This window comes from Sinocyclocheilus grahami, unplaced genomic scaffold, assembly GCF_001515645.1.
Source record: "Sinocyclocheilus grahami isolate Dianchi unplaced genomic scaffold, SAMN03320097.WGS_v1.1 scaffold122.1, whole genome shotgun sequence".
Classification (NCBI taxonomy): Eukaryota; Metazoa; Chordata; class Actinopteri; order Cypriniformes; family Cyprinidae; genus Sinocyclocheilus; species Sinocyclocheilus grahami.
The window spans coordinates 1,002,973-1,016,382 of NW_015505301.1; the positions used below are offsets into that span (position 1 = coordinate 1,002,973).

Sequence of the window (13,410 nt, forward strand, 5' to 3'; positions counted from 1 at the left end):
CCATCAGCACTGCATCTCAGCCCTTCCAAAGTCTTCCCAACCACCTCGCACAGCTCCGATAGATTCCACTCGCATCGAAAGTCCTGAGCTGTTGGAAAAACCCACCGTCCCATCTGATTATGTGGCGTTCCAGGATGTTTTCAGTAAGCAGGCTGCCACTCACCTACCAGAAGAGATCACCTTTCTGGAAATCTCCTTTCTCCATTCTCCGGAAATCAGATGGGACTCATTTGAGGTAACTCGCTGGAGCGAGTTTTGCCTGCAGCACTGCATCTCTGCCCTTCCCAAACCGTCTTAAACTCCTCGCATGGCTCAAATAGCCTCCACTCGCATCGAAAGTCCCGAGCTGTTGGAAACACCCACCGTCCCATCTGATTATGTGGCGTTCCAGGATGTTTTCAGTAAGCAGGCTGCCACTCACCTACCACCTCATCGGCCATAGGACTGCGCTATCGACTTGTTGCCTGGAGCTCACTCACTTACCACCTCATGGGACTGCGCTATCGACCCGCTGCCTGGAAATAAACTCCGCAAGGGTCGAGTGCACCTCCTTGTCCATCCCAGAGCGCAAGGCTATGGAGGAATACATCCAGGAGGCTCTTTCTCAGGTTTTCATTCGTCCCTCCACATCACCGGCCACATCCAGTTTCTTCTTAGTGTGCAAAAAGGATGGGGGCTTGAGGCCATGCATTGACTACCGTGTGCTAAACTCCCAGACTGTGAAGCATCCTTGGGACTGCGCTATCGACCCGCTGCCTGGAAATAAACTCCGCAAGGGTCGAGTGTACCTCCTTGTCCATCCCAGAGCGCAAGGCTATGGAGGAATACATCCAGGAGGCTCTTTCTCAGGTTTTCATTCGTCCCTCCACATCACCGGCCACATCCAGTTTCTTCTTAGTGTGCAAAAAGGATGGGGGCTTGAGGCCATGCATTGACTACCGTGTGCTAAACTCCCAGACTGTGAAGCATCCTTACCCACTTCCCCTGGTCCCTGCCACTCTAGAGGAACTCCGTGGGGCACGGATCTTCTCTAAGCTGGACCTGTGGAGTGCATACAACCTCGTTCGAATCCAGGAAGGTGATGAATGGAAGACGGCCTTCATTACCCCATCTGGCCACTACGAATATCTCGTTATGCCATATGGCCTATGCAACGCCCCATCCGTCTTCCAGGGGTTTATCAACGAGGTATTCCGGGAGTTCCTCAATGACTTTGTGATTGTGTACATCAATGACATACTCATCTACTCCCGGAACCTGGCCGACCATCGCCATCATGTGAAGCAGGTCCTCAGGAAGCTTCGCCAACACCACCTCTTCCTGAAGCTGGAGAAGTGCAAATGCCATTGCCCCACCGTGGAGTTCCTCGGGTACGTTATCGGCCAAGAAGGAATTCAAATAGACCAGGGGAAGGTAAAGGCCTTTACGGAGTGGAATCATCCCCAGTCGGTGAAGGAGCTCCATAGCTTCCTAGGATTCGCAAACTTCTACCGACACTTCATTAAGGATTTCAGTCTGCTCTCAGCTCCATTAACCTCTTTGCTCAGAGGTAAGCCCAAGTCCCTGTCCTGGAACCCCAACACCCACGAAGCCTTCGAACAACTCAAGACCACCTTCAGCACGGCCCCTATTCTTCGTCATCCCGATCCTCTGGTCCCGTTTGTGGTGGAAGTGGACGCATTGGGGCCGTGCTGTCGCAACTGTATGGTGAGCCTCTAGCCTTGCGCATACTACTCCAAGAAACTGACCCCAGCAAAGCAAAACTATGATATTGGTAACAGAGAGCTGCTCGCTATAAAACTGGCCCTGGAAGAGTGGCGGCACTGGCTGGAGGGAGCCAATCATCCTTTTACAGTTGTCATCAACCACAAGAACCTTCAATATCTTTGTGATGCTAAAAGTCTCAATCCCCGTCAAGCCCGCTGGGTGCTGTTTTTCACCAGGATTCAATTCACCATCACATACCGGCCAGGCAACCGTAACTGTAAGGCTGACGCATTCACAAATGCACTCATCAGATGCACCCGCAGAACCTGAGCCAATTCTCCCTCCAGCCCTAATTGTAAGCCCCATTGTTTGGAACATCGACAGGGACATCCAAGCCACCACTCTCGAACGAACCAGCTCCGCTGGGAGGCCCAGAAGGGAAGACGTATGTTGCCACATCTCAACAACCACCCCTTCTGGGCTCAGTTCACAATGTACTGGGCTCTGGACATCCAGGCAGCCAACAGACCCTCTCGCTCCAAGCTCGGTACTGGTGGCCCAGTATGTCCCTTGATGTCATCAGGTACGTCCAAGGGTGCTCACTCTGTGCCATGGCTAAATCTCCTCATCACCTCCCTGTAGGCAAGCTCATGTCACTACCCATACCTCAGCGGCCCTGGTCTCACATTGGGATCGATTTTGTAACTGACTTACCCAACTCCGAAGGTAACACCTGTGTTCTAGTGGCAGTAGATCTGCTTTTCCTGCAGACTGATACCCCTCAAGGCATTACCCATGGCGCTAGAAACAGCCAAGTTACTCTTCACACGTCTTCAGGAATTACGGAGTCCCGGAGGATATCGTCTCAGACTGGGGCCCGCAGTTCATCTCCCACATTTGGAAGGCTTTCTTTCAACTGCTAGGAGTCACAGTAAGCCTGTCCTCCAGTTATCATCCCCAGACTAATGGCCAGACTAAGCGCAAGATCCAGGAGCTTGGGCGTTACCTCCAGGCATACTGCCAAGATGATCAGCACAGCTGGGCCCACTTTCTCCCATGGGCCGAGTATGCACAAAACTCCCTCCGACAAAACACCACCAGACTCACACCTTTCCAGTGCATACTAGGCTACCAACCTCCACTCTTCCCATGGACCGAAGAGCCATCGAAGGTCCCAGCTGTGGACTACTGGTTCCGAGCAAGCGAGAGTGTGGGACTCAGCTCAGCACAAAACTTTCGCTGATGCCCGACGTTCCTCGACTCCCACTTACCAACCTGGACCGCAAGTATCAACCCGGCTATCTGTGCCTCCGATGGCTATCGACCCGGGATCTTGCCTGCCTTGCAAGAAGCTGAGTCCCCGCTACATCGCTCGGTTCCCGATACAGAGGCAGATAAATGAGGTCACCTACCAACTCCAACTTCCACCCGGGTACAGAATTCACCCCACCTTTCAAATGTCCCTCCTAAAGCCCTTCTCTCCTTCTGCACCAGAACTTACGGCACCAGCAGTGCCGCCTCCTCCAGAGATCCTCGAGCAACCATCTGTCTACCAGGTCAAGGAAATCCTGGATTCGCGGCGGCGGGGCGGCTAACTAGAATACCTGGTAGATTAGGAAGGATATGGACCAGAGGAAAGAGACTGGGTGGCCCGGGATGACGTTCTTGACCCCACATTGCTAGAGGAGTTCCATCGGACCCATCCTAATTGTCCCGCACCCAGAGGCCGTGGTCGCCCCCGTCTCCGCTTGAGGGCGTCAGGAGCCGCCCCTGGAGGAGGGAGTAATGTCAGCGAGTCACCACAATCACCTGTCACTACTTACACCAGATCACGTTCACCTGAGTTCTAATTCCCCGCATCTGCAATCAAGCCAACATTCAAAAGCACGCTCCTTCCAGTCACTCACTGTCCAGTCTACCGTTCGCTACACTGAACTTACCAGACTCTCTATGCTATTGACCTGCGTCTACTTACCCTTAGATTCCCGAGGTTCCTCCTTCGTCGATCTCCTTCGTTCCTGGATCCCATACTCTCCGCAAACCCACAAAAGGAAAACCAACTGTTTAACCAAGCTAAGACTCACAGAACTGTCTATTGAGTTGGATACTAGCCATTCATTGCTTTAGTCATTCTACCTCTGCAATTCCTGTCAATAAACCTGCTTATCCTTAACTAACCTGTTGTCTCCGGCTTGATCTGTGACACTCATATTAACACGCTGAATATCAGATGAGGTTTGCTTTGAGTAAATGTGTGGCTTTTTGGCTTTGATATCAGATTAATTCTCAAGCACAAGTATCCAGAATGATTGTGAGCAGGTGATATGTGGAATACTCGAAATTGTCAATGACTGCCACTCAAAGTATGCCAAAAAGAGATTAAAAAGCTAATCCAGGCGGAAATGCCCATGCACTGGGTATTTTCTATTTAATCAAAGCTGATTTTGACTATTCTCCCTGCCAAGCATCTGTCTGTGTTTTAGTAATGGATGCTGAAAAGATGGTGTCTCTTTAGACTTTTTGGTATATTGGTGCATTGAACATCATACTAACCGGAGTATGAACTTGCCTGCAACAGAAAATCAGGTTTCTTTTTATTTCAGCCTTGTCAGAAATTCTGAAATGTGCAAATTTATTCCACCCCTGCATCCGAATTTGAGTGACAAGTTGGATGAGCTGGAATATGTGATTCTTTAGGCTGAGATCACACTTTTTTTTATCCTATTTTTGCTCACCAAAGTATGCCTACACCAAGAAAGTTTATCGGCATAAATTATTATAGTAAACCCACAGCAAATGTTGAAAGATTAACTATATTGAAAACCCTTGGAGTGGATCCATGCAGTGATGTCAAGAGTGTCTTTTCTTTTGTTGTGCCAACTATCTGCTTTTTTTCAAGTGTAAAGCACAGCTTCGTTTTTTTTATTGCTCAATGCCAATGGCTTCATCTCATCCTTAAAGTCTTCTCTCATTTTATACTAGAGAAATATTAGGGTCTGCTTTTCTAGATTGAATGTCCTCACAGTTTGCTACTTAACCTAAAATCAGTAAGACTAACAGAATATCACAGCATTAAGATCTTCATGATTACAACGGCTGACTGTATTTTTGTCATCAATGTTTATGTATGTTGCCGTGCCTATGTTCAGCATACCATTTTGTTCCTCAACTCATTTGCAAATCAACACAGCTTGGATAAATTATTATGTTTTGTTGTTTATTTTAGCAAGGCATTAATTATGTCATATTAATACCACATTCCCACCTGCTGGCAGTCTGGCATTAGACATTGCATGTATGTAAAAGCATTGTGCTAATTGTATACAATTTAAAGCATGCTAAACACTACATTTAAACATCTGACTGATTGTTTGAAGTGTATTCCACTCTATATGCTTAATGCATTTTACTTGTATTGTAATGCAATTTCAAAATGTACTGTGAAAGTTCTCTTAAAGCAATAATAATTATTTCATCATTTACTCAACCTAAGTTCATTCCCAACACTGGTATTCACAACACTTTGATCTTTTTGAAGAATCTGCTTTTTTTGAGTATTTTCCTTGACATGAAAAAGCTCCATGTCAAGTCTCAAACATGAAGTTAACCACTAAAAAAACTAAATAAATTGCTTCATATCACAGCTTTGTATGAGGAATTGACTCATATTTAGTTAGTATACTATTTACCTTCCACTCCAGTGAGATCTGAACTGATTCATAGTCAAGAATCGGATCAGTCCCATTCCTAAATGAATCTTTCAATAATGATTTGTATTTAACTCATGACTCAGTGATTTGGAATAAGAACTTAAATTTGTATCCTCACACAAAGCTGTCACATGACTAAAATATGATGCAAAAACAATATGGATTAGACTACTGTTCAGAAATGTGGGTTTTTTTAGAAAATGAAAGGTCAATGCAGTTTCTGATCAAAAATACAGTAAAACAATAATATGATTAGAATTTAAAATAACAGTTTTCTATTAATATTTTGTAAAATGTAATTTATTCCTGTGATGGCAAAGCTGAAATGGAAAAATACATATTTTGTAACATTATAAATATCTTTACTGTCATTTTTGATCAATTTAATCCTTGCAGTATCTTATTGGCCCTGTACTTTTGAACAGTAGAGCATAGTTATGATACTTTTATTGAGCCCTTTTGTCCTTTGTGGCAAAAGTACAAGATGTGGGTACAGTGTACTATATGGAAAAGACCTGTGTGAAGACTTCAATTTGTCATTTTGTTTTGCTTGGAAGACAAAAATCATACAGGTTTGGAATGACTTGGGGAGGATGAGTAAGTAATTGCATGATTTTTATATTTGTGTGATCTATCGCTTTTAGGTACTGTTTATCCAGTGCTTCATCAGCCCTTTTCATAGCCTAAAGGGATTTGTTATTCAAAGTGATATAACCAAAACCTCCCTCTTTATTAGTTATTCAAATGCACAACACTCAGGTCTTTGTTATGATTCATCACTGAGACCTAGAGTTTGATTTATGTCTGTGTACCTCGTAAACATCTTAGAGGGCAGATTTTGGCTTGTTGAATAAAATGCAAATATCTCCTGTATAACTGAGGAAATGTGGGAGGGAGAAGGTCACGGAGAGAGAGAGAGGTGGGCACATACCAATTGCCAGCACCGGCTCACAGCAAAACGGTGTCAGCAAATGTAGCAGAGATTCCGCAAATAGCTCCGGGTGGAAATGGACCTTTTGCTGTGATCTGGAGGCAGCCTTTGCTACCAGAATCCTCATCTTAACCATCATATGAAAACTTGCAAAACTGATCTCAGATCAGCCATGCTAGCTGTTCTCAATGTGTGCCAATGGCCTAAGGAGGGACCAGCCAATCTCGCATGCACATAGACGCTCATTTGTCTCGGGCCTGGCCTGAAAGGAGGTCACAGAGAGGGGGTGAAATTCAAGTGCACCATTAAAATTAGAGGGGTGCAGAGATGCATGCCGGGGTTTTAAATACCCCAGGTCTTGAAGTAGGTACACACAGAAACTAATGCATTTTGAAGAGATGGAGTATATGAAATCGAGATAGATTTTTAATTGTTAGTCTCTTATTCATATTTTATAATGCGTCAGGTCTAAATCTCTGAGACCACACTGAAAATATGGGATTTAAATGGACAAATAATAAAATATAGTTAACAATATAAGCAATATTAATTATAAACAATAATGCATTTTTTATATTTTTTATAAAATGTAAAACAAACAAGTATTAAGATTCTTAAATTTATGCCAAATACCAAAACATTCTGAAATGAATTTATTAATTTATGTTGATGAGGAAAATATTGTATTAAATTCTTCAATAAATGTGAAATAGAAGCATTTTTTACTAGTGGTGTCAGACTTTTGGACTCCACTTTAAACTACCATTCAAAATTTCCCCTTAATTTTTTTGTTATGTTCATCGATGCTGCATTTATTTGATAAAAAATACAGTAATATAGTGAAATATTTTTACAGTTTAAAATTTGGTAACACTTTATTATAAGGTGTCCTTAAAATAACCCTAAACCCTAAAATAACCCAAGAAACCCTAAACCAAACCCTAATCCTAACCCTACCCATATAGTGCATATAGTTCATTAATATTACTCAGTACTTAAATGTATAATTACACTGTAACAAGGATACCTAAACCTATAATGTGTAACCTAAAATTTTTATTTTGATAAATTTTAAAATGTAATTTATTTCTGTGATGGCAAAGCTGAATTTTCAACATCATTATCAGTTTTCACATGATCCTTCAGAAATCATTCTTATATGCTGATTTGCTCCTCAATAAACATTTCTTATTATTAACTTAGTTTTAAACAGTTGTGCTGCTTTAATATTTTTGTGGAACTGTGATAATCTAGTTTTTCAGAATTCTTAAAAATTCAAAAGAACAGCATTTATTTGAAACCGAAATCTTTAGAAATCTTTTACCTTATAAATGTCTTTACTCTCACTTTTGATCAGTTTAATGCATCCTTGCTGAATGAAAGTATTAATTTCTATATATATATATATATATACAGTGGGGAAAAAAAGTATTTAGTCAGCCACCAATTGTGCAAGTTCTCCCACTTAAAAAGATGAGAGAGGCCTGTAATTTTCATCATAGGTATACCTCAACTATGAGAGACAAAATGAGAAAAAAAAATCCAGAAAATCACATTGTAGGATTTTTAAAGAATTTATTTGCAAATTATGGTGGAAAATAAGTATTTGGTTAATAACAAAATTTCATCTCAATACTCAATACTTTGTTATATACCCTTTGTTGGCAATGACAGAGGTCAAACGTTTTCTGTAAGTCTTCACAAGGTTTTCACACACTGTTGCTGGTATTTTGGCCCATTCCTCCATGCAGATCTCTTCTAGAGCAGTAATGTTTTGGGGCTGTCGCTGGACAACACTGATTTTCAACTCCCTCCGAAGATTTTCTATGGGGTTGAAATCTGGAGACTGGCTAGGCCACTCCAGGACCTTGAAATGCTTCTTACGAAGCCACTCCTTCATTGCCCGGGCGGTGTGTTTGGGATCATTGTCATGCTGAAAGACCCAGCCAATGCCCTTGCTGATGATAGGAGGTTTTCACTCAAAATCTCACGATACATGGCCCCATTCATTCTTTCGTTTACACGGATCAGTCGTCCTGGTCCCTTTGCAGTACTGTATATATTCAGTATCTCATGCACCATTACAGTTTTATAGTAAAGATTTGACTCCGCTTACATGGTGTATTTATCATAATATGTTTTATGTGGATTTGCTTATTGAGTCTTACACTCTTAAAAATAAAGGTGCTTCCCGATGCCATAGAAGAACCTTTTTGTCTAAATGGTTCCATAAAGAACCTTTAACATCTGAAGAACCTTGCTGTTTCACAAAAGGTTCTTTGTGGTGAAAGAAGGTTCTTCAGATTACAAAAAGGTAAGAAAGAGATGGTTCTTTAAAGAACCTTTGACTGAATGGTTCTTTGTGGAACCAAAAATGGTTCTTCTATGGCATCGCTTGAAGAACCTTTTGAAGCACCTTTATTTTTAAGAGTGTATGGTGGGCCTTGAGGTTATACAAGGAGCTCAAAGACTGGCCTTCATAACCTCAGTCTGTCTTATACCCCAAATAGATGCGTCTAGAACTCCCTCACACTTCATCACTTCCTTTGCACGCTTCTGCGTGAGGATTCTACAATGATCGTTATTATGTGACTATCGGAAATAGAGGCCCATATGTGTCAGAATCCGAAGCTGGGCAGAAAGTACTTCTTTGTCCCTCAGTGATAAGCTATTTTTTTGCACTGGCAGCCAGACTGTTCCAAAGCATCTGGCCTCTTGCATTTTAAATATGGTTAATGATTAAAACAGACGTCCACTTTGTCTAAGAATGGTTTAACGAAGCTGTAAACATCTCAATCCATCATGACCACAGGAAGGATCTGATTGATATTTTATAGGAAACTAAAAGCTTTCATTTCTATGCAAAGCACTTAAAGATTCCTCTCAGACATCCCATTCTGCTGATGCATCTTGTTTTGACGCGTATTTGGAGGTTGGTATAGCTGAAGCACCAATTTGGACTAATCCGCTGCATTTTAGAGTGTTTATCTTCTGCTTTTGATGCTAGGTTGCGTAATAGTTATAGTAATATCCCTGAACCGACGGGAAAAATCCCTGATGCCTAATGCATACGCTGGCTGCACAGACTCAATCTGGCTGGTCTGTGAGAAGATGAAAACAGTGTGTGTCGCAGCACGTCAGGGGTTTTGAAGGGATTTGAGAATCAGGTCACCTCTTGATTCCTGTCCATAAGCTTGTGTTTCAGTATGATGCAGGCTTCATTAAAGCCACCCAGAGGCCAAGCCTATCTTGATCCCAGCATGAACCTGTTTCTCTTTTTTTTTGTGCTAGTTTACTTTATAATCACACCCTGTATTCATGATTTTTTTTCTCCTTGAAACATTTGAAGACTTTTGCTCTTGAGAAAAATACCTAGTAATCTTATATGTTTCCAGAGTTTTAAATATCAACAATGTCACATGCAATAAACTTTTTTTCTTCTTCTAAGTAACTTCCTCAGGCATGTCCCAACCAAGCATATACAGATATACAGCATATACAGATATGATTTATTGTATTGATTAATTTTCTAATTTTATTGTATTAACATTTAATATGGTATATTATTTGAATAAGTACATTTATTATTTAAATATTAAAATATATGATAAAAATAATCAAATATGGTATAAATACTAAATGTTGTATGCAAATGTTTTACTGGTTTAAAATGTACTTTATATTGTAAATAATTTAAATAATTATATATCTAAATATTAAAAAAGTAATAAGTTAGGTGTATATATATATTAGTATTTTATATTATTGATATTTAAAATATGTGAAACGTGTGGGTCTTTGTAACGTAAATATTTGTTATTTTACAGTATTTCAGTTCAAATTCAAATAAGTTAAGTATTATATATTTAGGCAATATGTATATATAAGATTTAAATGCAGATCTTACATTCTTTCAGTACAAGCTTAGTTTTCTTTAATGTTGTAGGACTGGAAAGTGACGCTAAATATTTACCAAAAAAATGGTATTTATTTTTTCTCATTATTATTAATTATTTTTTTAATACAATTCAATTTAATACAATAGCTTTCTCGCCATGTATGTTGTCTGCAGAGTAAGAGGGTTGTTTTTTGTGGTCTGTGCTCTCTCACCGGATTAAATGCTTTGTCCTCATCCATTTGTAAAAGCAGGATTTTAATTTGACAAAAACGGGGGATCAGCACACCCCATAGTACTATTTAGGCAGAGGAATCCTCCATTCTCCATATACATACATGCATTGAGCACACATGTGCAGATACACACAGATCCCCTCTGCCCCCCTCCTCCTCCTCCTCCTCCTCCTCCTCCCTACACTAAAGGCAGCCCTTTCTCTGTCTTGTGTGTACAGGACATCCCACGCAAGGACTAAGAGTGAAGCAGCAGACCAGGCCTCACTTGCAGCATGTCAGGAATCAGACTTAGCCAGAGCTGTGGCTCGTGAATTATCTCCAAGCTTCCATCAACCAGGTAAGTTACAGAAGAAAAGTTTTACTTTCCCCCACACACACACCCTGAATATAAGACTTAAATACCCCTGATGAAAGCCACCAGATTATAACCACTCACCCTCGCTTACATTCCTCGCAACAGATACTTATAGATTATTTTTTGACAGTGATATGACATATTTTTCAGGCTCTCTCTGTTTATCAGGCTGTTATGCTGCTGTACCTTTAGGATTTCAGACCTCTGTTATGATTGTCTGACCTTTGCATGTCAGTGTAGTTCTCACTGTCATTTTTTCAGAACATTAATATGTAAATGTTAGTAGAAAAATGTTAATGTACTCATGGTTGTAAGACAAATAACATGAAAATTGACAAAAGAATATGATTTATTTATTTTAGTATTTTAATGTCAAAATATTATTTAAATACCAACTTTGGGTATTTGTAATGCAAATATTTAATTAGAGTATTATATAAAATATTACAATTAAAATAAAATAAAGATAAATTTCATACTATGTATCTATAATATTTATCTATAAATAGCATTTAAATGCAGATCTTAGGGTTTTATTTATTTTTTCTTAGGAAACTACAGTTTTGCAAGCTATAGTTTTCTTAAATGCAGTGGTACTGGGAAGTGATGGTAAATATCAGAATATCGCTACATAATACATATAAATTTTTTATTACATTTATGCATTTGTCAAACAATTTTATCTAAAGGAACTTCCATTTTGTCCGTTCATTAGGAATGTGTTTTCCTCAATATTGTCCCTGTAAACTTTTCCAACCTGGTCTCATAAAAATACGTACCTCTGGGTACTTTTCTGCAACACCGTTTTTACGTACCTTACTGCACGTTTCGTCGCAGTTTAAAAGAGAAATGTTCACTGAGTGGCGCTAAAGCACAGGTTCAATACGTGAACCCTGGCACGTTTATATTACGTTGATATAGGTACGTATTGCTGTGTTTTTATTACGTTGTTTCAGGTACGTAATGCGGCGGTTCAGAATTCAAATATCCGGGGACTGTCGCTAAAAGTTAATGCAGTATCACGTTGGAAATATGCCCAACACCAAACCCAACCCTAAACCTACCCAATAGTTTTAACAAATGCAAAACTGATATAAAAACGCATTTGTTGATGCAACCGTGTCATTTGAACTTCCTTATATGCAGATTTTAATTGTTTTGTTGAACCGTAGTTACACGGGATTCAAACCGGAGCTCCTCTCCTCTCAAGTACGTCTCCGTACTCCGTGAGCTACTGAACAAACCTACCGTCGATGAAAACCCATAGATATGAAGCTGGATATGTGCGATGGTAACATTCAAAAGCACCAGTTTTCAAATCTCCCAGCATATTAAAATTGTTTTGAAGTCATAACATAATATTCTTCAAGTAATTGAGCGAAAATTACTCTTTATTAATCGGAACTCTGTAAATTTGTGTGAAAAGGAATAAAAGGTGTCGGAGTTTTACTGCCTCTAGTGTTCATTTCTTTTGGAAACTGCAGTGATATGTACTTATCGGTATGTATTTCGCGTCTCGCGAAAAAGTGTCCTCAGGTACGTTTTTGCCATGAGACCAGGTAGCACTTTTCACTTGCAGATTTACATATAATTCTAATACTGATGTGATAGCGGATTAGGAATCATTTTTTTTATGTTTAATGTTATTTTTATCAGCAATTCTGCACAATGAGCATATTACACTGCAAAAAAAAAAAGAAAAAGATTTTCTTACTCAGTATTTTTCATTTGTTTTACACTACAAATATTTAAAGGGGTCATATGATGTTGCTAAAAAGAACATTATTTTGTGTATTTGGTGTAATGAATGCAAAAAAAAAGATTTTCTTACTCAGTATTTTTCATTTGTTTTACACTACAAATATTTAAAGGGGTCATATGATGTTGCGATGTTGCTAATTATTTTGTGTATTTGGTGTAATGAAATGTGTTTATGCGGTTTCCACATACTGTACATTATTGTTTATTCTCTATGCCCCGTCTTTCTGAAATGCGTTGATTTTTACAAAGCTCATCGGTCTGAAAAGCGAGGTGTGCACTGATTAGCCAGCTATCCAGTGCGTTGTGATTGGCCGAACACCTCAAGCGTGTGACAGAAATGTTACGCCCCTACAATATTGTGATGCCCTGTCCGGCCGGAGCTACGAGACAAAAACATTAAAACCCATTATAAACGAGGCATTTGTTGCATCCAGTGGGGACATAATTATGGATTATAATGACTTATACTGTCTTTTTACGCGTTGCGTTGCATCGCGCCGCATAAACATAAAACCATATCTGCATTTGTGATCGGAGAAATTACAAACAACAAGCGCTACTCTACACTGCTCAAAACTCGCATTTGAATCGTCAGTGGCAAATTCTTTAAATATAAAAAAAACTTACTTACAGTCTGTGAGTCAGAACAGCCGGCATTGTAGTCTACTCTACCAGGATCAGGAAACAGTCCTCTATAAAATGTGCTGGACACATCTGAGTATTTGGGTTGAACTGTTCTGGAACAGTGTTGTAAATACAACTTAACCACTGATTTCTAGTCGTGTCCTCTTTTGGAAGGCCAAACAAAGTAGTTT

At 40.0% G+C, this 13,410-nt stretch overlaps 1 protein-coding gene across 1 annotated transcript in view; it reads left to right on the top strand.

Annotated features, from left to right (window-relative positions):
* The window catches only part of LOC107589924 (junctophilin-1-like), a 59,949-nt gene that overhangs the window by 26,590 nt on the left and 19,949 nt on the right, over positions 1 to 13,410 (top strand). Inside the window, exon 3 of the mRNA XM_016278499.1 lies at positions 10,698 to 10,816. Coding sequence (XP_016133985.1) covers positions 10,698 to 10,816 — 119 coding nt within the window. The remainder of the gene's footprint in view (positions 1 to 10,697; positions 10,817 to 13,410) is intronic.